Source organism: Callorhinus ursinus, unplaced genomic scaffold, assembly GCF_003265705.2.
Source record: "Callorhinus ursinus isolate GAN/ISIS: 27379988/994484 unplaced genomic scaffold, GSC_fseal_2.0 scaffold23, whole genome shotgun sequence".
Taxonomy (NCBI): Eukaryota; Metazoa; Chordata; class Mammalia; order Carnivora; family Otariidae; genus Callorhinus; species Callorhinus ursinus.
In genome coordinates this window covers 4,264,517-4,288,657 of record NW_027397085.1, presented here as the reverse complement: position 1 = coordinate 4,288,657, position 24,141 = coordinate 4,264,517, and the positions used below count along the sequence as shown (strand labels likewise).

The 24,141-nt window shown below is 41.4% G+C and overlaps 1 protein-coding gene across 3 annotated transcripts in view; it reads left to right on the top strand.

Annotated features, from left to right (window-relative positions):
• Positions 1-24,141, top strand: part of ANKDD1B (ankyrin repeat and death domain containing 1B) — a 50,660-nt gene that overhangs the window by 15,581 nt on the left and 10,938 nt on the right. For 2 of the 3 annotated variants that reach the window (XM_073905317.1, XM_073905316.1), the window contains 3 exons: positions 18,259-18,357; positions 19,108-19,206; positions 23,544-23,642. In XM_073905317.1, the coding sequence (XP_073761418.1) occupies positions 18,307-18,357; positions 19,108-19,206; positions 23,544-23,642 (249 nt within the window). In that variant the 5' untranslated portion in view covers positions 18,259-18,306. Of the gene's footprint in view, positions 1-446; positions 837-18,258; positions 18,358-19,107; positions 19,207-23,543; positions 23,643-24,141 lie in introns of those variants that run through there. The other variant, XR_012382035.1, reaches the window with a different exon arrangement.

Sequence of the window (24,141 nt, the reverse complement as noted above, 5' to 3'; positions counted from 1 at the left end):
GTAAATGAAGTCAGATCAAACCAGCTGGTCATATTGTTGGTTTTGTTGGTGTAGACATGGCCTAGACATGATAATGATGAAATTTTTTTTTGTTTTACGAGGGGAGCACATCCTTCTCTGTTTTATTCCTCTGAGATTGGTAGGCAAGTCAATTGATATGTAATAGAATCAGAATGAAGAAGTACCCCTTACTAAAAATTGGCACTGAAAGCACTCCAATTTTGTGAGGGTAATAAGTTGTATTATGGTTATTGTACTTAACATGTTGTTTGGGTCTGGAAATTCTTATTTGATTATTTTGCAATGTTAGCCTGCAAAAGATGACTTGGTAATAGACCTGATTGCCAAGAGTCTATTCTTAATTTTGACGTTGAAACCCTGATACAGTAACTTTTTATTTTAATTTTTAAATTGACCGTACAATTTTCTTTCTTTTTGGTGTACAGTTATATGAATTTTAATGTATGTGTAGATTCATGTAATCACCAGCATAATCAACATACAGAACAATTGCATCACCCAGAAAATATCCTCATGCTGCATCTTTGTAGTCAAACCTTTACCCACCCTGGAAACCACTGATCTCTGCTCCATCTCCATAATTTTGCCTTTTTAAGAATGCCATATAAATGATGTCATATAGCATATAACATTTTGACACTGGCTTCTTTCACTCAGCAAAATCTCTCTGAGATTCATTCACATTATATGTATCAATAATTCCTCCCTTTTTGTTGCTGAATAGTATTTTAGTATATAGATGTGCCACAAGTTTATTTATGCACTCACCTGTTGAAGGATGTTAGAGTTGTTTCAGTTTTTGACTATTACAATTAAGCTGCTATCCCTTTCACGAAGATGGCGCCAAAGGCTAAGAAGGAAGCCCCTGCACCTCCCAAAGGTGAATCCAAAGCAAAGAATTTGAAGGCCAAGAAAGCAGTGCTGAAAGGCGTCCACAGTCACACAAAAAAAGATGATCTGCACATCAACTACCTTCTGACGGCCCACGACACTGCATTTCCGAAGGAAGCCCAAATATCCTCGAAAGAGTGCCCCCAGGAGAAACAGGCTTGACTGCTATGTCATCATCAGGTTCCCCCTAACTACTGAGTCAGCCATGAAGAAAACAGAAGAGAACAACACACTTGGGTTCATTGTGGTTGTTAAGGCCAACAAGCACCAGATCAAACAGGCTGTGAAGAAGCTCTATGACATGGATGTGGCCAAGGTCAACACCTTGATCAGGCCTGATGGAGAGAAGAAGGCATATGTTCAACTGGCTCCTGACTATGATGCTTTGGATGTTGCCAATAAAATTGGGATCATCTGGGCACCTGAGTGGCTCAGTTGGTTAAGCGACTGCCTTCGGCTCAGGGCATGATCCTGGAGTCCCGGGATCGAGTCCTGCATCGGACTCACTGCTCAGCAGGGAGTCTGCTTCTCCCTTGGACCCTCCCACCCTCATGCTCTCTCTCTATCTCATTCTCTCTCTCAAATAAATAAATAAAATCTTAAAAAAAAATTGGGATCATCTAAACTGAGTCCAGCTGGCTAAATCTAAATGTAAATTTTTATACAAACAACAACAAAATGAATAAAGTTGCTATCAACATTTGTGTACCAGTTTTATGTAGGCGTAAGTTTTCATTTCTCTAGTATAAAGCCCTAGGAGTGAGATTACTGGGTCATGTAGTAAGCTGTATACAAGAAGCTGCCAGACTATTTTCTGTAGTGGCTGTGCCTTGCATTCCCAGCAGCAGTGTTACAGAACTCCTTTGTTCTACATCCTCATCAGCTCTTGTAGCTTTCATTTTTTTCTCCTCAATGTTTGCCTTTCTAATGGGTGTGTATTGGCATTTCCTTGTGATTTTAATTTGCATTTCTTTAATGGCTAATGATATTGAGCATCTTTCTTGTGCTATTTACCATTTGTATATTTTCTTTGGTGATGTGTCTATTCAAATCTTTTGAGTACTTTTTTTAATAGAGTTGTTTGTTTTCTTACTGTTTGGTTTTGAGAGCTCTTTATATATTCCAGATACAAGTCCTTTGTTAGACCTGTGATTTGCAAGTATTTTCTCACACTCTGTAGCTTATCTTTTTCACAGAGCAAAAGTTTTAAATTTTGATGAATTCCAACTTATCTGTATTTTAAATCTTTTTTAAAAAGGATTTTATTTATTTGACATAGAGAGAGAGAGTACAAGCAGAGGGAGAGGGAGAAGCAGGCTCCCCACTGAGCAGGGAGCCCAATGTGGGGCTCGATCCCAGGACCATGAGATCATGACCTGAGCTGAAGGCAGCCACTGAACAGACTGAGCTACCCAGGCACCCCCCAACTTACCTGTATTTTAAAAATGAATCTAGGTGTTGTGTTATATCTAAGAAAGACTTGCCTAATGTGTCATGAAGATTTTCTCATATTTTTCTTGTAAAATGTTTAGAGTTGTGTGTTTTACATTTAGATCTATTGTCCATTTTGAGTTATTTTAAGTATAAAGTATGAGGAATAGGTCAAGGTTCTTTTTTTTCTTGCAGAGGGATGACCAGTTTCTTCATCATTTGACACCAGTGTCACTTCAGGTTTCAGCACTTTTGCAGTGCTCTTTGGACCTGCCCCACGGGTCCAGTCTGAGACCTGGGCAGTGGTCTGCCCCATAGTTCAGCATTCCAGGGCTTTGTCATGTTGTGTAGGGTCTGGTCCATGTACGGATCGGAGTGAGGCCTCACACACAACTTTATGGGCTTACTTTCTCAAGCTTCCACCTCTCCAGCCTCATCACCCCCACATTCCCCGGCTCCAGGGCCCCTCCTCCCCTTTTCCTGGTGTTCTGACTAGAAAGTCAAGGGGGTGGTCTCTGAGCTCGGCTATGTACTTCCCATGATTAGGTCTGCCTCTGGGACTGAGGGAGAAAAATAAGGAACATGGGTCCCACCCCACCCACTCTTATGACCACAGTTCCTTTGGTCCGAGAGGATTTCTCTGTCAGTTTTAGGTGCTTGCCCACTTAGTGCTGTTGCTGTCCCTTCTACCACAGGGTTCCAGCTTTGGGAGTGAGGCTTGCCTGGAACAGGACCAGAAGAGAATAGAGAAACAGTATTTCCCCTACTTTCTCTGTCTTGCTCCTTAGCCCAGAAAGAGAGGGCTTCTCTTGGAGTTCTTTCTGTCTGTGCCCAGAGCACACTTCTGTGACTTATACTGCCTTGAGTTCAAGCTGGAAGATGTGGAAGGAAAAAAACAAAAACCAAATCAGGAAACCCTCTTTGTTTATATTTTTGAGTTTTGGTTTACTTCCCAATCTACCTGCTACCATTTACTTCTCAGAGTCCTCAAATAGCTACTCCATGCATTTTGTCTGGAGATTTCAGTCACATCTGGTGAGAGAGACAGTGTATTTACTCCATCGTACCCAAGACCATAATCCCAAATCTTTAACATACTAAAAAGTGGAAGGAATTGTACAATGAACACTTACACATCCATTGCCCAGGTTGATAGCATCTTTTCTTTTACACAGCATGTCTGAGGATCACCATGTTTCTAATATATTAAATACACTACTGGTTTCTGTCAGAGTGTAAGTCAGTTATTCCTGAAATGATGAAGAGATGTTCTACCAACTTATTCTTTTTGAGGCTTTTCCAAACATACATTTGGAAGCTAGCATCAGCTTTTTTGTAATTTGGTCTTGTGAGATTGAAATGCTGTCAGATGGGAAATATGGTATTAGTACATATATATTCCAGATGTATCTCTGTACTCCACCTTGAAAGTTTCACTAAGTTTAATATTTCTATAACTTAATTATTCACAGTGGTATTAGAACATAACTAATAAATTGCTTTTTATAATTCAAGCAATGCTGTGTTTGGTCAAACTTTCTTTATCTGGGTCATGAGCCTTGAGTTTGTCTTGGCAGATCTGTCTTCTAACACCTATTTGTAAAGAGCCAAAAATTGAACCCCTTCACCATCAGTATTTATTCATTGCCTGCTCTGGGTAAGTCTCAATGCCAACTACTGGGGATTTAACAGCATTTAAGTTCTTGTTACTCAAAGTGTCGTCCTGAGACCAGAAACACTGGCATTTCTTCGGAGCTTGACATGCAGAATCCCAGAGCCTACCCCAGACCTCCTGAATCAGAATCTGTGACTTAACAAGATCCCCAGGTGATTGTGTCAGGAAGCACTGGCAGGAGATACAGTCCCTGCTCAGAGGGGTGTACAGTCTATTAAGGGAGCAAGGACCAAGACCATTGACATGATGTATCTTTCAAGGCACTGCAAGCTAAGGATCAAATGCATGGCCCAGGTGCTGAGAGCTTCAGGTTCAAAGTTGGTGGCATCCCTGAATCTTGGGAACAGGCACACTAGATAAATGGAGGCTCTTACTCCAGATGTGAATCAAGGATCCCAGATGGAGAGCAGGTGGCGTTTAGAGGATAATGACAGGCATCAGCTCTCAGAGCTTCTTATCTCTGGGAAGGTATTCCGTGCATGTGCTCCTCAGGGGAAGTTAATGACCTTCTCACTTGTGATCACACTGGTGATAGGGACAGAGTGTCACCGACGGTGGACCTTTTACACTTTACAGAGCATTCTGTACACTCTGAGTGTAATCCATGACACATGCTCACAAACTGTCCTAGGCATGTCAGTTTATTGTCACAAGACATAATTTTATGAATATTTTTGTAAGGGAACTAACATTTGTGAGCAGTGATTCTTTTCCTCTGAGGAATGATGGTTCCACTTGGAATATATGGCTTCAAACATTCCTGTTGTTGGCAGTTTGAATTCCTGGCTCTTGGATTTTATGATTAGTGTTTGAAATCTTTCAGTGTTGCCTGCTTTGAAATTAGGAATGACCTATTAGGAAAAAATAGAGCTCCTATCAAAGTGTGAATTATCTTCTTTCAAAAATATTTCTGGGGGTGCCTGGGTGGCTCAGTCGTTAAGCGTCTGCCTTCGGCTCAGGTCATGATCCCAGGGTCCTGGGATCGAGCCCCACGTTGGGCTCCCTGCTCCGCAGGAAGCCTGCTTCTCTCTCTCCCACTCCCCCTGCTTGTGTTCCCTCTCTTGCTGTCTCTCTCTCTCTCTCTCTGTCAAATAAATAAATAAAATCTTTAAAAAATATATTTCTGACTTATTTTTTGACATATGTGAAACTGGATTTAGTATTCCTGAATAGAGACCATTAGTTTGTAGAGAAGAGCAATTAAGGAGTAGAATTGTATTTAGGGCACATTTCTTGAAAAACCTCAACTAGTTATTGTACATCATTAGTCCTTGGGAAAAAGTGCAGAAATTGGTGAGCACTTTCTGCATATTGGAATTGTAAATATATAAATAGGCTTGAATAGACTAACTCACTGGGTAGTGTGGCAGCCGAAATGTAAATTTTATAGAGTATGACATTTAAAGCAGGGTTTATCAACAGTGGCCCTATGACATTTTGGTCAGATGATTTTTTGTTGTTGTTGTGGGAGGCTGTTTGGGATTATAAAATGTTTTGCGGTATCTCTGGCTTCTCCCCACTAAATGCCAATATCTCCACTCAGCCCCAGCAATCAAAAGTATCTTCTGACATCTCCAAATGTCCCCTGGAGGCAAAATTGCCCCTCTCCCCCACTGAGAACAACTGAGTTAGAGTTACACCTCAATAATCTGGGATTTCCTTTTCACTTCTCTGTATCTGTACTTCCCTGAGAAGCAGAGAATACGTTAATGCAGTTTCTGTGGTAGCCAAAGTAAATGCCAAAAGGCAAATGAAAGTGCCCCCCACAGACCCTCCTTCCTTGTTGATTTAGTCATATTGTATACATCTAGCAAACTGGTTTCATGGCTTACAAAGTCAATTAAGATGCAAATAAGATGTGCTGAGAAGGCTTACTTTTTGGAAGGATGGCATTCAGAAGGCATTTAGAAGGACTTTAACAGAGCACTGGATGATTTTTTAACAGAGATGAAAGGAAACAGAGAAGCAGACACAGGAACTTACAGGTAAGGAACCTGAGGCTGAGTGTTAACTAGAACATAGTATTTGAAGTAGGAGAGCCAAATTGAAGGTCAGTTTCTTTTGACTCTACAGATCACACTCATAAAGTGTGCTCTATATTACTTCTCTAACTTGGGGCCTAGGATGCAAGTCCCAGCTTTCCTAGTTTAGTACCCTCCAATTCCACCTTCCTGAGATAGCCAATGTTAACTGCTGGCTCTTTCCTTTCACACTTTTCTCCTGCTCATTCAGTCTACAAGTCTAACTGCCCACAGCGTCCCGAAGGGTCAGTAGGTCCTTACTGAGTCTCTGTCAGTCTATTCCATGCATGTGTGCATGCACATGCACACCTATATAATTTTTAGAGAGAGTATTTCAAATGATTTATATAGAAATAGGGTTCTTTTTATAACCTCAGTCTTCTCTGTTTTTTCTTTTTTGTGCACCTGCTCCTTCTCCAGTAACTACCTTTAACAACGCGGAGAATGTGTGTTTATTTCTGTACTTTTGCTCATGCTCAGTAATCATATCTATATTGGCAGCGCACATCTATCTATCTACGTGCCCACCTTAGACAGATATAGATACATATGTGTACACATGTGAGTTTTTGTCGTTGCTTGTTTTATAAAAAATGGGATTATATTTTTTTGTGCATCTTATTTTTCACATTTAACAGCTACCTCGGAAATCTCTCCAAGTCAGTTTTTATCGCTCTAACTCATTATTTGTAATGGCTGCTTGATGTGATATGACTGTGCCCTAATTTGCTCAGCGTTCTTATATTGATGGACATTTACCTTGCTCTCCTTTTTAAGGGTTACAATTAATATCCTTGTTTACATAACATTAGGTTCTAAAACTCTTTTTCAGGGGATAGATTCCTAGTAGTGGGATTGCTGGTTGAATTGAAAATTTCAATAGCTATTGCCAGATTGCTGAAACCATAATTGTTCATTTCCACTAATACCTTAAGAGAGCACCTTTTTTCGGTCCACTTTTTCAATTGGTTTAATTGCCTTCTTTTTGTTGATTTGTAAGAGGTTTCATGTATTAGAAAAAGTAACCATTTATCTTTATTAAAATACATTTTTAAAAATCTATCATTTGTTTCTTGACTTTATCATCTTTCCTTTTATAACTTGTGGATCAAGACACTGTACCTTACAGTCTAGATTTTCTTCTAATATTTTTGTGTGCTTTTGTGTGTGTGTGTATAATATGATATAGGATTTAATTTTATTTTCTTCCCTGTAGAGAATGACTTGTGCCTGTACCACTTATTAAATGTCTTCCTTTCCCCCATAGAATTGAAGTATCACATTTGCTGTATATTAAATTTTTTCCCTATTTGTTAATTTTCAACACTTGAGTATTATCTTGGCCTTTGTTAACTGAGGTAGTGTGTTGTAGCTCATTCCAGTGATAGACGCTTTTCTTTTTTCTTCTTGGGGAAGCACGGCTTGACAGTAGTTCACCTTGCAGCCTGGTCTGGAAGTCTCGAGATCATGCTCATGCTCATTAGAGCTGGAGCAGACCAGAGGGCCAAGAATCCGGTAGGTATGTGGGTCACACCTGGACATAGTTCTCCCTGCCCCAGTGCAGGATGGGGAAGCTCTCAGATCATTGTGTATATATGTCCCCCACCTTGGCTCTCTTCAGGATGGAATGAATGCCCTCCACTTTGCAGCTCAGAGTGATAACGTACGCATCGTGGAGTACCTCGTTCAAGATTTGCATTTGAAGGACCTGGCCCAGCCTGATGAGGTGTGTTTGCTATAGCAGGACAGGTCCTATGCATACCGCCCCCAAATTCCTCTTTCTTCCTACTCCTGCTAGAGCTGTCAAAGCAGCCAGCACAGACAGACCTGGCCCTATAGCTAGCTCCTCCATCACTCTGGCAGAGGACAGAACAGATGAGAAGTGTTGGTGTTGGTGGGGCCCCAGGCATCTCCTGTGGGAAGGGCAGGAAGTATTGAGCAAGCATCCAGATTCTTTTTTCCCTCCCGGTCCCCTCGTCCTGGCTGACTGTGGACAGCATCCACCCTATTTTGTATTCAGAATGTATGTTTGCATTTTACTCCATTATGCTTGGCCTTTTGGGAGTGTATTTGATCCAAGACTATGAAGTAATGGAATCATGGAATATAATGCGGTGTTACCATATTTGTGTACATTCTTTTTCTTTTCATAAGGAGATAGATATATACTAATAACAGTCACCACCTATTGAGTATTTATTAGTGTTGCTAGGTACAGAGGAAAGCTATTTACATACATTATTTCATTGAGATGTCTAGGGCCTGGTGTATATGGATGCTTAACAAATCATTGCTGAATGAATGAATTATCCTGTTAATTCCCATAATTCCCATAATCATATACAGAAAGATTTTGTTTATTTTTAAAGGTGATGAATTTGAGGTTCAGAGAAGCTAAGTACCTCGTCCAATGTCCCAAAACTGGAAAGTGAGAGCTAGGATTTGAATTCAGGTCTAGCTGACCCCAGTCACCATGCCGGCATGCTGTCCTGTCTCCCTTCTCAGATGGGCATTCCCTATGTGCCAGGGACTGTCTTTTTCCTGGAATATCTTCTTCTAGACTTTTCTCTAGGCTTTTCTCTCCCCTGTTCTGTCTAGGGGAGAATACCCTGTGAGACTGAACTTTTGATTTCAAATGGGACCTCCTTTTCACTGTGCCTAGAACATTATTCTCCATAAAGTCTCTCCAGAAATTAAGCAGTAATACCTCATTTCACCTGTTGTAAAAAACTTTCACATTCTTTTCTGACCTTAGTTTTTTTTTTTTTAAAGATTTTATTTATTTATTTGACAGAGAGAGAGAGCACAAGCAGGGGTAGCGGCAGGCAGAAGGAGAAGCAGGCTCCCCACTGAGCAAGGAGCCTGATGTGGGGCTCCATCCCGGGACCCAGAGATCATGACCTGAGCTGAAGGCAGATGCTTAACCGACTGAGCCACTCAGGTGTCCCTGACCTTAGTCTTAACAACAACAACAACTCTTTCTTCAAATGAAGTCTATAAATTTGTTTTACTTCCTCTGAGTATGACTGAGTAACTATACATTTACAGCTTAGAGGCAGACAGACTTGGACTGTGGTCTGGGCATATATATTAGCTATGAGCTTTAAGCAAGTTTTCCAACTGCTGAAAGCCTCAGTGTGTATAAGGGATGATTGGGGAGGGGGGTGTTTTGGCTTCCATATAATTTTTATCAGCAATACCTCCATGGTTTCATATAGATGATTGATATTTCCCCAGTTTTATGTAAAAAGGCCTGTGCCATTGAACTTCATTGTTAAGCCATTCCACCACCCCTTTCCAGTCACACGCTACCCCTAAGCCGTTCCTACATAGCAATATTGGAACAGCCACTGTTGGGATGTTTGAATGAGTTAATGAGTATAAAGCACTTACTTAGCCAAGAGCCTGATACATGGTAAGTGCTCACTAAATGGTAGTTATTATGACAATTATTATAGGATAAAATACACTGATATCCTCTAATTGATAATCATAGTCAAATAGTGACACAGTGAGGAAGTTAGATCATTCTAGTTTGATTGATGCTAAGTAGGGATGCGACCTGTGAATGAATTCCACTCAGTTCAATTTAGCAGATCTTTGTTGAGGGCCTGTTATCTAGGAGACACATGACAGTCTTCCCTTTCAGTGGGCTCTGGCTGATTTCACAGGAGACAGCAGGGTGTGGGGAGGATCAGGTAGGCTGAAGGGGCTCAAGGACCAGAGCAGGTTTCTGGGAAGTCTTGGCCACATCTGCAGCTTCTGCTGGCCAGCAGCCTTCTTGGCCACCATCTCTTTAGCTGGCTCTGGGGCTGTCCTGTCCCCACCCCTCTCCCTCCTCCCCTGTGTGTTGGGAAAAATGCGGAGGAGTCTTGGCAGCAGACTCTGCAGACATGTCCAGCTGAGAGATGTTAAAATTAAGATGGATTCAGAGACATATGAGGAATGAGCAAATAATGAGTCCCCTGGCTCATTTAGGGAGAGAAGAATCTCTGAGTCCACTTTTAGTTCTGTAAGAAACCTAGATGGATCAATGCAAAAGACAAAGTCTTCTCTTTTTCTGAGATCTGTGAGTGGGTCAAGGATGTTGGCAAAACCCAATAGGATCTGGGATCAGGAGCTCAAGGTGTACTAATTCATCATTAGATTTTTCCATCTGTGTTTGCTTAAAAGTACTGTGGAACTCACTGAATGCATTTGATAGAAATGACTGCTTCACCTTCACAGCTGGTCCTCTTGCCTACTTTCTTCTCAGCAGAAAGTGATGGAGAGCCTGCTGACCTGACCAGCATTGGCAAAATTCTCTTTAGCCCAGAGGGAACTCCAAAAGCTAGCAAGGAAAGCCTTGTGGGGAGGAGGTCTTTATTAATAAAAGAGATTTCACTAGGCCCAGAGGAGTGTGGGTGGGGATGAGAGAGATGGAAGACACTGGAAAATATTTTGAGGTTTCTTCCAGCTCTGTGGCCTCTCCAGGGGAGAGAGATTAGAGCAGCCAGGAGAAGTTATTGGTAAAGTAGTATAGATGTTTTGAATCTACATGTGAACTTCCATCTAGTGGTCAAAATAAGTACTCAAAATGTTTGGGGTGGAGCAGGGGCAGAGAAAGGAATGGCCTTAGAGTATATGAATAGTTGTTGAATATTTTCATAAGAGTTTGGTGGTACCCTGTTAGGTTGGTTTCAGCTGTAGACTTATGGGAACTTCCATTGGTTTAAAGGAATCTTATAGGAAGTCTTTAAAGATCAAAATGCAAAGAAGCTTCCCTTTTTGGAGGGTTGGGAATAATGAGCATGAGGGGATTTGGGAAGACATACCTACTTACATGGACCTGAAGCCGGTATTTAAGGGCTCCAGTGTGCAAGGGGGGGACCTCACCCACCCACCCTAGTTTCATGACTGCATATTTAACACGCTGCTCCTTCAGCACTTTTTTTTTTAAAAAAGAGAGAAAGAGACAGCGTGAGAGAGAGAGAGCACAAGCCGGGGGGGTGTTGGGGGGCGGGAGGGAGAAGCAGACCCCCGCTGAGCAGGGAGCCCAAAGCGGGGCTCGATCCAAGACCCTGAGATCGTGACCTGAGCCAAAGGCAGACGTTTAACCGACGGAGCCACCCAAGCGCCCCTCCTTCGGCACTTTTTAATTCATGGCAACTTTCTTTTTCCCTCTCAAATCTCTAATTATTAAGGAACCTGCTCGGTTTTCCCTTATGCCAGGGTTCTGTTGTGAGGGTCACAGGGTAACGGGAAATGTCGTGGGGGGTAGACCTGCACACGGGGCACTGGGGGGCTTTGTGCTGGGTTCTCCCTGGTTTCCTCTCAGAGGCTCTCCTCCCATCATCTCTGGGGTCGCTGTGGGAAAGGATGGTCAGTTTGGACTTTGGGTAGCCATTTATAGTGGCTGTTTATGAAATTTTTGCTGAATTTGTTAACCTGTCAGATTTGATAACCCTGCTAATAAACTTAAAAATGAAAAATAATTTCTAATAAACAGTTGCAACCTCTCAGACTTATTCACATGCTAACAATTTAAATACATTGAATTAAAACAGGTTAAATAGACATTGTGTTAATTAAGGAAAAAAGATAACAGAAATTCTGGCCCCTCCTTATTTTCATTAATTAGGAAAGGGAATCGGGATCCTGAGCTGGGAAGGCACTGTGGTTTCTCTGAAACGGGAATTCTGACGCCAGGTTCCACTGTCCTGGCTGGAAGATCTCCCTGCCTTGCAGGTAGGAGTCAGTCCCGGGGGACTGTACTGGCTAGAGGCCAACCTGAATAGCATTTTAGAAGGGTTTGGTGGTTAAAAAAGGAAATAAGACATGGTAAGAAACTATATATTTTTTTAAAAAACATGTATTTTTAAAGTTGATGTTATTTTCTCTAATAATGTAGGCTAAAATGGGAGAAAAGATTTATATCTCATTTTACTGTCACTTCATCTTTATTCTACCTTCTGATATGTTTCTAAGATATGGATTACTTTAAATGCCCTTATTTTGTGTAATTTGGCTTTCACATTTTTTTTTTCTTGCTGATAACATTTTTAAAGGGCATCCAAAGTTTAAAGTAATAGCTGTTTTCTTGGTGAGGAAAAATATTTCATCCGTGATAACCTCCTATTTCTTATCAGATTAGGCTTTCTTTGGGGGTGGGTCCTCTGTCACTTTGTTTAGCCATGCAGAAATGCAAGTCTTTGTAGCAGCCAAGGGTAAGAGTAAGGGCATTTTATTTTTTTTAAGATTTTATTTATTTATTAGAGAGAAAGAGTGTGAATGCAGGAGCAGGGGGAGGGGCAGAGGGAGAAGCAGGACTTGATCCCAGGACCCTGGGATTGTGACCTGAGCCGAAGGCAGATGCTTAGCTGACTGAGCCACCCAGGTGCCCCCAAGAGTAAGGCCATTTTAAAGTTGAACAGATGAGCACTTGGTGTTATACACACCTAATAAGTCGTTGAACACTACATCAAAAACTAATCATGTACTATATGCTGGCTAACTGAACATAATTTTTTTTTAAAGATTTTATTTATTTATTTGACAGAGAGAGACACAGCGAGAGAGGGAACACAAGCAGGGGGAGTGGGAGAGGGAGAAGCAGGCTTCCCGTGGAGCAGGGAGCCCGATGCGGGGCTCGATCCCAGGACCCTGGGATCATGACCTGAGCCGAAGGCAGCCGCTTAACAACTGAGCCACGCAGGTGCCCCTAACTGAACATAATTAAAAAAAAAAAAACTTGAACAGACCCCTGGTATTTCTAATAGTATTTGTCCCCAAACTGCTAACTATGTATTAGTTAGACTTTGTTCTGTTATGAGTGATAAAAATCTAGTTTAGTCTAGATTAAGCAATAGAGGTAATTTATTGCTAACTGAAGAGTGTGAGGATGTATCTGAATGGCTTGAGGCATGGCTGGATCCAGCTCTTCTTTTCCTTCCTCTCTAACTCTCTGTTGTCTCTCTGTTGGCATTATTGATGGATACACTCTCCACATGGTGGGAAAGCTTGCTCCTAGCAGTTTCAAGATATTCTTATAATCTTTTTTTTTTTAAGATTTTATTTATTTATTTATTAGAGAGAGAGAGCACACATGTGTGCATGAGTGGGGGGAGGGGCAGAGGGAAAGGGAAAGACTTTCAAGCAGACTCCCTACTGAGTGCTGAGTCTGACTTGGGGCGTGATCTCGCAACCCTGAGATCATGACCTGAGCTGAAACCAAGAGTCAGATGCTTAACTGACAGAGCCACCCAGGTGCCCCTCTTACGGATATTCTTATGGATTTTGATTCATAAGAAAGAAAATTCCTGGGTGCCTGGGTGGCTCAGTTGGTTAAGCGGCTGCCTTCGGCCCAGGTCATGATCCCAGGGTCCTGGGATCGAGTCCCGCATCTGCTTCTCCCTCTCCCTCTGCCTGCCTCTCTGCCTACTTGTGCTCTCTATCTCTATGTCAAATAAATAAATTAAAAAAATCTTTAAAAAAAAGAAAATTCCTATCATCAAATGTTCATATATAAATCTCAGGAACGACTCTGTTTGGCCCTGCTTGAATCATCTGCCCAATCCTGAACTGATCACTGTGACCAGCATGGGTTAAGTGGTCACTTCATGGGCCAGTTAAAACCTGGCAGTTGACAGCACTAAATGGCTAAATGGCAGAGTACATGTGTATATAATTGGGGAAGTTCTCTAAAGGAAAATGAAGCTGCTGTTACTAGAAGAAAGAAACATAGAGACAAAGCAGCAGATGTCTACTCTAGGACACAACACCCTCATGTATTATTTATGGTCTCTGTGGGTAAAGGGCTAACAAAACCCCTTTTGCTTCTGCATGAGAATTTAAACTTTGGTTAGCTTTTTGGCTCTGTGTCACTGCAAACAAGATAAGCATTGCTTGTGATAAAAATGACCCCTAATTAGGAAATTGCATTTGCATTGGGCTCCCTGCTCAGCGGGGAGCCTGCTTCTCCCTCTCCCACTCCCCCTGCTTGTGTTCCTGCTCTCGCTATCTCTCTCTCTCTGTCAAATAAATAAATAAATCTATCTTTAAAAAAAGAAAAAAAAGGAATTGATTGACTCACTCAAATACTTCATGCACAGGTAACTTCAGGTATGTCTGAATCCAGCAGCGCCCATGATGTCAGCAGGGCTCTTGTCTCTTTTTGCATTTTTCATGTGTGCTTGCCACTGTGCTGGCTTCATTCTTAGGTGGGTTCTTCTTGTCAGGTGACAAAGAGGGCTGATGACTGCTTAGCCGATGACTCTAGATACAAACAGAATGTGCCAGAAAAATATCCCATAGTTGACTCTGATTGGCGTAGCTTGGCATGTGACCATCCCTGAGCGAAACAATGTGACCAAGGGATAGACTGTGGAAGAAGCAGGAGCCTGTGATTAACAGTTCTAGAAAAACAGGGCACAGGCTCCCAGGGGAAAATGTCACCACCAGTGCTCTTGTCTCTTGTTCCAGTGCATTAGCAATTTAAAAGGCCTTCTTCCACCATTTCTTGTCACTTGCCTTCCCACCCACAAACACACACTCATACTGAGTTATGTACCCCCACATATCACCAGCTCTCAGTTACTGCATTTCATTATAATTACTTGCTCATGTGTCCATCTTCCCTGTTGGACTCAGAGCTTCTTGTTGCTGACCACAATATCTGGCATATTCATGGATGCTCAATAATTGTGGAACAAATAAGTAAATAATTTATAAGGGTGTGTGACTAAATGTTTTCATGTAGTGTATAATCATGTCTCTCACACATCCTTTTTTGTGATTTTTTTTTTTAATATAAACCTTTATCCATTGTCACCATTTGCAGATATTTGTATAAGCCAGACACAATAATTTTTGGTCTGTCATTTCCAAAGTGTTGCTCAGGGATCAAGACTAAATTCTGTTTTTCAATTAGGTGTCTAATAACTTGCAGAAAATCAGAAAACTGGGGGCCCAAGCAATCTGTTTCTTCTCTTTCCACTTCCTTAGTGAACTCACGAGAATGATGATGAGAGCCAAGCCTTCCAGGGTTGAAGGTTGGGGATGTAGGCCTCATTGGCAAACATGTCTGGCTCAAGAATAATGAATTAGGAAAAATTTTTGTACTACTTTGTTTCTCCAGCTTCCATAAATGCGTGAGTACAGAGTCCCATAGGGCTGATCCTTGTAGACGTTTTTTTTTTTTGCCATTATTATTTCAGCATTTTCCTTCCTTATCCTTCCTTTTTTCCCCCGTTAATGGGGAATCATGTGTTGTTTGTCTCAAGTTAACAGTCTCCATGATCTTTTCATTACCCTGCATTAGCAGATCAGATAACAAATCTCAGATTTAGGAACCTTCTTATAAAGAGGCTTGTATCTTGTTTTCCACATTTCAAACATCTTGCTAAGCTTTTGGTTAATAACACACCAAGCCAATTTGTGAGTGTTTTCTTTAATTGAAGAAAATACTTCTGCCTCCATCTTGCCCCCCAACTTCCTTTTTCTTCTTTTAAATATCTGGAGTCAGAGGGGTGCCTTGTGGTTCATTTGGTTAAATGTCTGACTCTTGGTTTTGGCTCAGGTCATGATGTCAGGGTGTGAGACAGCCCCACATTGAGCCCTGCCTTGAGCCTTGAGGAGGGCTCCATGCTCAGCACAGAATCTGCTTGAGATTGTCTCTCCCTCTCCCTTCCCTTCTGCCTCTCCCCCTGCTTGTGTATGTGCGAGCACTTTCTCGCTCAGATTAAATAAATAACATCTTTTAAAAAAATATCCTGAGTTTGAAAATTAAGTCTTCTGTGGATCTTTCACTTTCTTGATGACATTTTGGCTATTGCAAATGGACCCTTCAATGGCAGTGTGAAAAATTTAAGAAATTACCACGGTCAGAAAATTCTACATTTGAACTTTCCTCCCCAACAAATCATACCTAAACATCCTTATTAAGCTATGTTCTCTGGATGTTGCCTAATTTTTCCATTCCAATTCATATAGACCTGTTCTCAAGAGTATTCCTGTTGATTTTTGGTGAATGTTGGAGATAAATATATGAGCAAGCAAGGAAGGCCTAAAAAGAAGCAGTAGAGGGCGCCTGGGTGGCTCAGTTGGTTAAGCGACTGCCTTCAGCTCAGGTCATGATCCTGGAGTCTCGGATGAGTCCCACATCAGGCTCCCTGCTCAGCAGGGAGTCTGCTTCTCCCTCTGACCCTCTTCCCTCTCGTGCTCTCTATCTCTCATTCTCTCTCTCAAATAAATAAATAAAATCTTAAAAAAAAAAGAAACAGTAGATAAAATTCCATGTCTGATTGAGCCATCTAAATATTAAGTCCTGGAGAATTTCTGCTTCAAACATTTTTATCAGTAAAGCAAGGCTTAATGTGTGATGTGCTTGCTAGGCACCTAGTAGCTTCTCAATAAATAGTTGAGTGATAGAACTATTCAATAAACACGGAAAGTTCCTGGACCATTTTCTTACACCACACACAAAAATAGACTCCAAATGGTTGAAAGACCTAAACGTGAGACAGGAGTCCATCAAAATCCTAAAGGAGAACACAGGCAGCAACCTCTTCGACCTCAGCCACAGCAACTTCTTCCTAGAAACATCGCCAAAGGCAAGGGAAGCCAGGGCAAAAATGAACTATTGGGATTTCATCAAGATAAAAAGCTTTTGCACAGCAAAAGAAACAGTCCACAAAACCAAAAGACAGCCGACAGAATGGGAGAAAATATTTGCAAATGACATATCAGATAAAGGGCTAGTATCCAAAATCTATAAAGAACTTATCAAACTCAACACCCAAACAACAAATAATCCAATCAAGAAATGGGCAGAAGGCATGAACAGACATTTTTCCAAAGAAGACATCCAAATGGCCAACAGACACATGAAAAAGTGCTCAACATCGCTCGGCATCAGGGAAATCCAAATCAAAACCTCAATGAGATACCACCTCCCACCAGTCAGAATGGCTAAAATTAACAAGTCAGGAAACGACAGAAGTTGGCAGGGATGTGGAGAAAGGGGAACCCTCCTACACTGTTGGTGGGAATGCAAGCTGGTGCAGCCACTCTGGAAAACACTATGGAGGTTCCTCAAACAGTTGAAAATAGAGCTACCATACGATCCAGCAATTGCACTACTGGGTATTTACCCCAAAGATACAAATGAAGGGATCCGAAGGGGTACGTGCACCCCAGTGTTTACAGCAGCAACGTCCACAATAGCCAAACTGTGGAAAGAGCCAAGATGTCCATCAACAGGTGAATGGATAAAGAAGATGTGGTATATACACACAATGGAACATTATGCAGCCATCAAAATGAATGAGATCTTGCCATTTGCAACGATGTGGATGGAACTGGAGGGTGTTATGCTGAGTGAAATAAGTCAATCAGAGAAAGACATGTATCATATGACCTCCCTGATATGAGGAATTCTTAATCTCGGGAAACAAACTGAGGGTTGCTGGAGTGGTGGGGGGTGGGAGGGATGGGGTGGCTGGGTGATAGACATTGGGTAGGGTATGTGCTATGGTGAGTGCTGTGAATTGTGCAAGACTGTTGAATCACAGATCTGTACTTCTGAAACAAATAATGCAACATATGTTAAGAAAAAAGAAAAAGAAGATAGCAGGAGGGGAAGAATGAAGGGGAGTAAGTCGGAGGGGGAGATGAACCATGAGAGACGATGGACTCTGAAAAACAAACTGAGGGTTCTAGAGGGGAGGAGGGTGGGGGGATGGGTTAGCCTGGTGATGGGTATTAACGAGGGCACATTCTGCGTGGAGCACTGGGTGTTATGCACAAACAATGAATCATGGAACACTACATCAAGAACTAATGATATAATGTATGGTGATTAACACAACAATAAAAAAATAAAAAAAACAATAAACACGGAAAGTTGGTAGAAATCCTACGTTTGAAAATGAATCTTGTTGTCTGGCTGTGAGTTGGCACTTCCCCAGGTGCTTGGGAGGAACGCTTCTGAACAGTACTTTTCTGCCCCCATAAAAATGATTCTGTGCTGATGGGGAGTTCCCACAATTTTGGGCAACAACTCAGAACTGGATCTGGTTGGGACTTACAGAGATTATTATTGCCTGGGAAGGGCCTACACGCCATGACCAGAAGCACCGTCTTGGTCTCCTTGTAACCATCAAACTGCTGTCCATCTTGTCAGTTGTCTTGCTTGTCCAATAAATGTGTAATAAACACTGGAGGTTTGTGACTGATTTTCAGAAAGGAAGAAAACCATTTCTTTGGGCAGCCGACAGGGGCCACACTGAAATGATAGAAAAACTTATCTTCCTTAATCTACACACTTCAGAAAAGGACAAGGTGAGTTGGACTCTTATTTCTTTGCTGAAAACAAGAGAAAGGGGAGTGACACCTGGTATATAGATTTAGTGATGTCATTTTGGTCAGGAATGTTCAGTTGTTACTACAGTCAGAGTATGGAATATCCAGATAAAATGAACCTACTTTTGCAGTGGAACATCCAGATTGCTAATTTTCACTCCATAAATGTTTGTGAAGTCAACAGACTACATGGATTTTTCCGCTGTTAACTCCAGTTTCCTCTTTTCCTCCCCTGAGGTCTGCTGGAGACTCAGTCTCACCTGACTGGGGAGGGAAACCCTAATGGACACCCATATCTTTCTGCACATCTTTGATTATTTTCTTAAGAGGAATTCATACATACACATGGAATTGTGCGTCCAAAAGTTTTGCACATTAAATCATTTGGTATACATTGCTAAACTATCTCCCAGAAATCTTTCACCAGTTTACCTTCACATAGGTCATATGGGATTGCTTCTAAATTGTTTCACTTTTTGTTAGCAGATTAGCAGCAAAGGTAGAACAAGGAGCATGGATGGTTTTTCCCTACTGGTTCAAACAACTATGTCTTTTCATTTGAAACTTTAAAAAATTGTAAATTTCACTTGAAACTATGGATAATGTGGCCCACACTCTGGACCACAGCTTTAATCAAAGTGAAACCTCTCAGGAGCCCCATTTCAGCCCTGTTGGAGGGGCGTGTTGCTCAGTGCAGAGGACTCTATCATGAGTTTGTCTCTGTTGCAGGAGGGGAATGTTGCCCTGCATCTTGCGGCAAAGCATGGTCACAGTCCTGCAGTCCAGGTGCTGCTAACCCAATGGCAAGAAATAAATGAGATCAATGAGGTGCGTGAAGTTGCTCATTATAGGTAAGCACAAGACTCAAAAGTGGAAGGGTGGGAGGAGTGGCTTTCATGGGAGGAAAACAAAGGTGTTAGTGCTGCAGAGTGTAAAATGTCATGCTAAAAAATCCCTTCTTTTTTCTTTAAAGTATCCCAGCAAGTCATTTGTTAATCCATTCATGTATTCACCCATTCCCTCAAAAATATTGAATATGTAATTTATGCTATGTAGAGTATGTATTCTTATTCTAGAAGCCTACAGGCCAAGAAGGGCATGAAAAAAGGTGGGAGCTGAGAGGGCCAAGGCAGAGATTAAAAAGGGCTGTGCTCACCAGGGGGCGGGCTTGGCTTTGATTTGTAGACCTTGCAGGGTTTTAAGCAGCAAAGAGAGATGGACTCCATTTTGGGTATAGGCCTGTGACTGTCATAGTGGTTTGAAGAGGGGCTTGGTGCCTGGAGAGCCTGGAGGTGGGGACACCCAGTCAGGTGATACTGGAAATTGCTAAATCAGGAGCTATGGAGAAAACCTGCCACCAGGACACTCACAGGGAGCAAATAGGATGAAGTAATGGGAGGAGGCAGAGGCCGTAGGATTTGTGACTAGGGTTAGAGAGAGGGAAGAATTTTTGATGCCCAATTCGCCAGTTTGGATTACTGGGAAGGGGTAGTGCCTGCCCCTGAGCAGAGGCGAGCAGGTGATTGAAATCGGTAATAAGGATTTTGGAGGACTTTACTCTGAGGCACCTGCAGGGTGCACGTACATTCAGGTGGGGAGCAGTGGGGAGACAGAAACTCTCTGGGGTTCAGTGGAAGTTAGGGGGATGGAAACTGGGTGAAGGCTTAGGTGGAGAAGCTGTGGCTGTGGAGGCAGATTTGTGAGTCATCTGCTCTAGATAGTCACTTTTAACCTTTGGGTCAATGAATTCTACATGGTCTCTTTGGAAAGAGCTCTTTGGTATCTCTCTGAGCAATTCTGTAAGAAGATAATCATTTAATTTAAGGCACCAGTGATTATAAGGTATATCATTATTTTATATGACACTAAGAAAAAATAATGCCGCCACTTAAACCATGACACATACAAGCTTTTTTTGTCCCTTAGAATAGTTAATACTTCTTGAAAGAGTTTTTTGGACTTTTATCTTAGATTTTTCATTAGACACATATAAAGGAACAAATAAAAAAGATAAGTTGGTTCCTGAACTTCACACTGAGCTTGATTCTTCTAAATCACTTTCTTACTCAGAGTCTCGATGTCTTTGCTTTTCCAAACAAAATACTGTCCTTTTTGCCTTCAGAGGTGCTTGCGATGCAACATTTCTTTAAAGGGCACCCCACTAGAGTTTCTGAGATTTTCTTCTAAGCTGACACCCATTCTGATTTAATGCACACTGCAAGCAGTGACAACAAAATCACATCTACTATCTGGTTGGCTGAGATTGTGAGATGCATCCTGATCCCAGATACGTTAAAATAAGCTGGTACTTAGAACTGGTGGCTTATGACCATAAAAGTAGCAACTGTGGGCAACATAATGAAAATGGAGGGCTATGAGAGTGAGCCTCCGTGATGTCTGGGCCAAGTCGGTGTTCTCTTTGGACCAGAGAAGCCCACCAGGCTAGTCCCTTGCATCCCTGGACTTGCGCACCCAGAGATTAAAAGCAGGGCTCTGACTGTGTGGGTCAGGTCTTGGCTCCATCAGTCTTCTAGGTAGGTGATCTTGGGTTTAGTCCTTAGCCCCTCTTAGCCTCAGTTTCCTCTTCTGTCAAATAGCCTCCTAAGGCCATAGTGAGGTTTAAATGGGAAGGCGATGTCACACACAGAGCACCAGGAATAGCGCCTGGCACATGGTAAGTGTGCAACCGATGGCGTCTGTTATCACTGGTGTGGTCTGGGTGCAGTATATGAGTTTGGACCCGTGGTATATATTGCTATTATCCTCATTTTATTCTCTTCAAGTTTCTGGGGGCAGTTAAGCCAAGCTTTCACTTGAGGATCATGGACAAAAATAGAGCCTTCATTTGTTTACTTTTGTGTGTGTTCAGTGTTTTCTGACTGTCTGGCATAATGATGATCAGGTTTAATTGGTTTAACTTATTTAAAGAAGATCTCGAGAATTTGATCCTCTTGAATAAAAGTTATGAATGATGTATGAGAAGCTACAAACAAAACAAAACATGAATCACCTAGGGTAAATCTTAGGTGTGATTGGCCTTCACAAACCAATATAGGTATCATAGCCACAGGATTTTTTTTTTTTTTAAGATTTTATTTATTTGACAGAGCACAAGCAGGGGGAGTGGAAAGCAAAAGGGGAAGAAGAAGCAGACTCCCCACTGAGCAGGGAGCCCAATGTGGGACTCGATCCCAGGACGCTAGGATCATGACCCAAGCTGAAGGCAGATGCTTAACCAACTGAGTCACCCAGATGCCCCCTGTAGTCACAGGATTTAACTGAAAGTCTTAATCATGTTTGCCCTGTTCTAATACTTTACCACTGGAATGTGTGCACTTGGACTTCACCCACCTTTTAGCTATTTTTGAGTTAGGGCACATTGGAGAGAGCTCATAAAGTCCAACTAACTGTCATTGCAGATTATGATAGGTTTCATCTGCACAAAATAATGACTAGTGATAATATTAGCCTTTTGGATAGGACCCTAATATTCATACAGTCCTTGGCTGCCTGTGTTTCCTGTTGTAAGCTGTTGCTGCACCAGTTGGAGTGACCCCTATGAATATACTCTAGAGGAGTTGTCTCTAAAGAGGCTTGGTAGCAAACTCCTATCAGTAAGGAGAGTTTGGGTGTGCATCTGTCTCATATACATTTATAATTAAATTAATACCCTACAAAACATAAACCAGAAATATACAGTTAAAAATTTAAGATAAAAATAAATATAAATAGTAGTTCTTATATTTTCTTCACACTGAAATGATTATTTTAGAGATGTTGGAAATATTTTCCTTCCATTTTCTTTGTGTTCCTATGCATATATATTTTTATCGGCTGCCCAGAGTTCATTTGACTCTTCTTCAGCTCTTGGACGTTTTATTTCATTTTCCTTTTCTTAAAAGTAATGCTGTCACAAACCTCTTTGTATAAAAACTGTAGTTTGAATTCCTCACTATTTCCTTTGGGTATATTCTTAGAAGCAAGATTGTTGGGTCAAAGGTACAAATGTTTATTAGACTCCTGATATATTAAAGATGTGAATTCTTTCCTTCACATTTTTTTGCTAATGCTTTTCCCCACTGTGGTTTGCCATTTGGCATCTCTTTTCCTGGAAAATGAGAAGGCCTATTATGGGGAGAAATTCCTTTGTAACAGATGGCAGGCCCAGGCACTCAGGTAAAGCAGCGTGGATACAATTTTTCCATCCCTTTGAGATGGGGACATTAGTTCCATGCTCCTGCATCCGTCTTGACAGGATTGTTCATATCTAATTAGCTACGAGTAAAGCCTTCTGAATTTGAACTAATGCATTTGTTAAGCAGAATACTGCCCAAGGAGGGAAATGGTTAAGGAATGGGAAGGAATTCTGCATTTCTTCCCGGTATTTTTAGGAAAGAATCTTCATGAGGAGGGGGAAATATCCATGTATTGTGTGATACCAGTTCCTTCTTTTCTTTCTGCGTTTTGGCCTAAACTAAGCTCTCACTTTGTCCTACTAACATTTATCATAATGAGTTTCAGGAAACCTAATTACTGAGAAAGAGTATTACTGTTTGTTTTTTTTAAAGGACACACAGCAGTTTAAATCAGTTTTAAACTTTAAAGCTGTACTTGGTACAAGTGTGCACCATTTGTATCTATATATCTATTTTGATAAGTTTCACACTGCATTGTAACTCGTATTTCCATGATTATCTTGCTTACTAGGCTGTTCCCTTCTTGTGGGCAGTGTTTCATCTTTCCAATCACAATGCCTTCGCCAGACAGGCAGTAAGTGAGAAATAAATGTTTGCTAGATAAATTAATAAAGATTAAGGGTATAAATGGTGGATGGAAAGCTTGCAAGGAGGCAGCATAACAGGATAGGCGAGGGTGCAGGCTTTGGAGCCAAACAGCTGAATTTGCATACTAGTCTTGTCCCTTTCCAGCTAAGGCTTAGTTTCCTTTTCTGTAAAATGGGTTAATATTAATCCTGACCTCACAGAGCTGTGCTTTTAACTCTGCCAAGGCATATAGTCTTGGCAATATAAGTTGGCATATAGATGCTCAACAAATGCTATCCATTAAGAGTAATACATAAAAGGTAGGGAGAAAACATGCTGTTTCTCAAGTAATTTCATTCCTTGCCAAAGGGCGATTAATTTTAATTTTTTTCCTTTTTTTAGAATGGAGAAACACCATTCTTTCTGGCTGTTAAAGGAGGTCATGAAGAAGGCAGCAAAGTGCTTCTGGCAGCGGGCAGCGATGTCAACATTCCAAATAAAGTATGTGCTCCGTGCCGTGTTCACTCACACAGGGTGGGGGTGGGGGGCATGGGACTCAGAATGTTCTTTGGGCAATCTGGTCTTGAACTGATCCACTCACTAGGCTTTTGTAGAATTAATATTTATAATTTGCTTTGTTTGAGGTAAGAATTAATGATTTACCTCTGATATTCCCCTAATTATTTTCTCCTTGGAAGCATTGCCATTCTTCCTATTGAAAGGAATAATTGAAAACAGGGGCAAAAGGAGCAGATAGTTGATACTTCTCAAATACAGAGACTTTCTCATTCTACTTTGTTTTCTCCCTAACAGCTATACATGCCTGGCTTACACATAGTAAATGGTAAAAAACAAAACAAAACAAAACAAAATAAAACATTATTGTGTGAAAGCCCAAGTGGTCAGTCTGGAGCCTGAAGAAGACATGATGGTGCCTTCTTGTAAACGCAGAATGCTTTTGTATTTAGGCATGATGCTAAGATCCTGTGTCACTTACCTT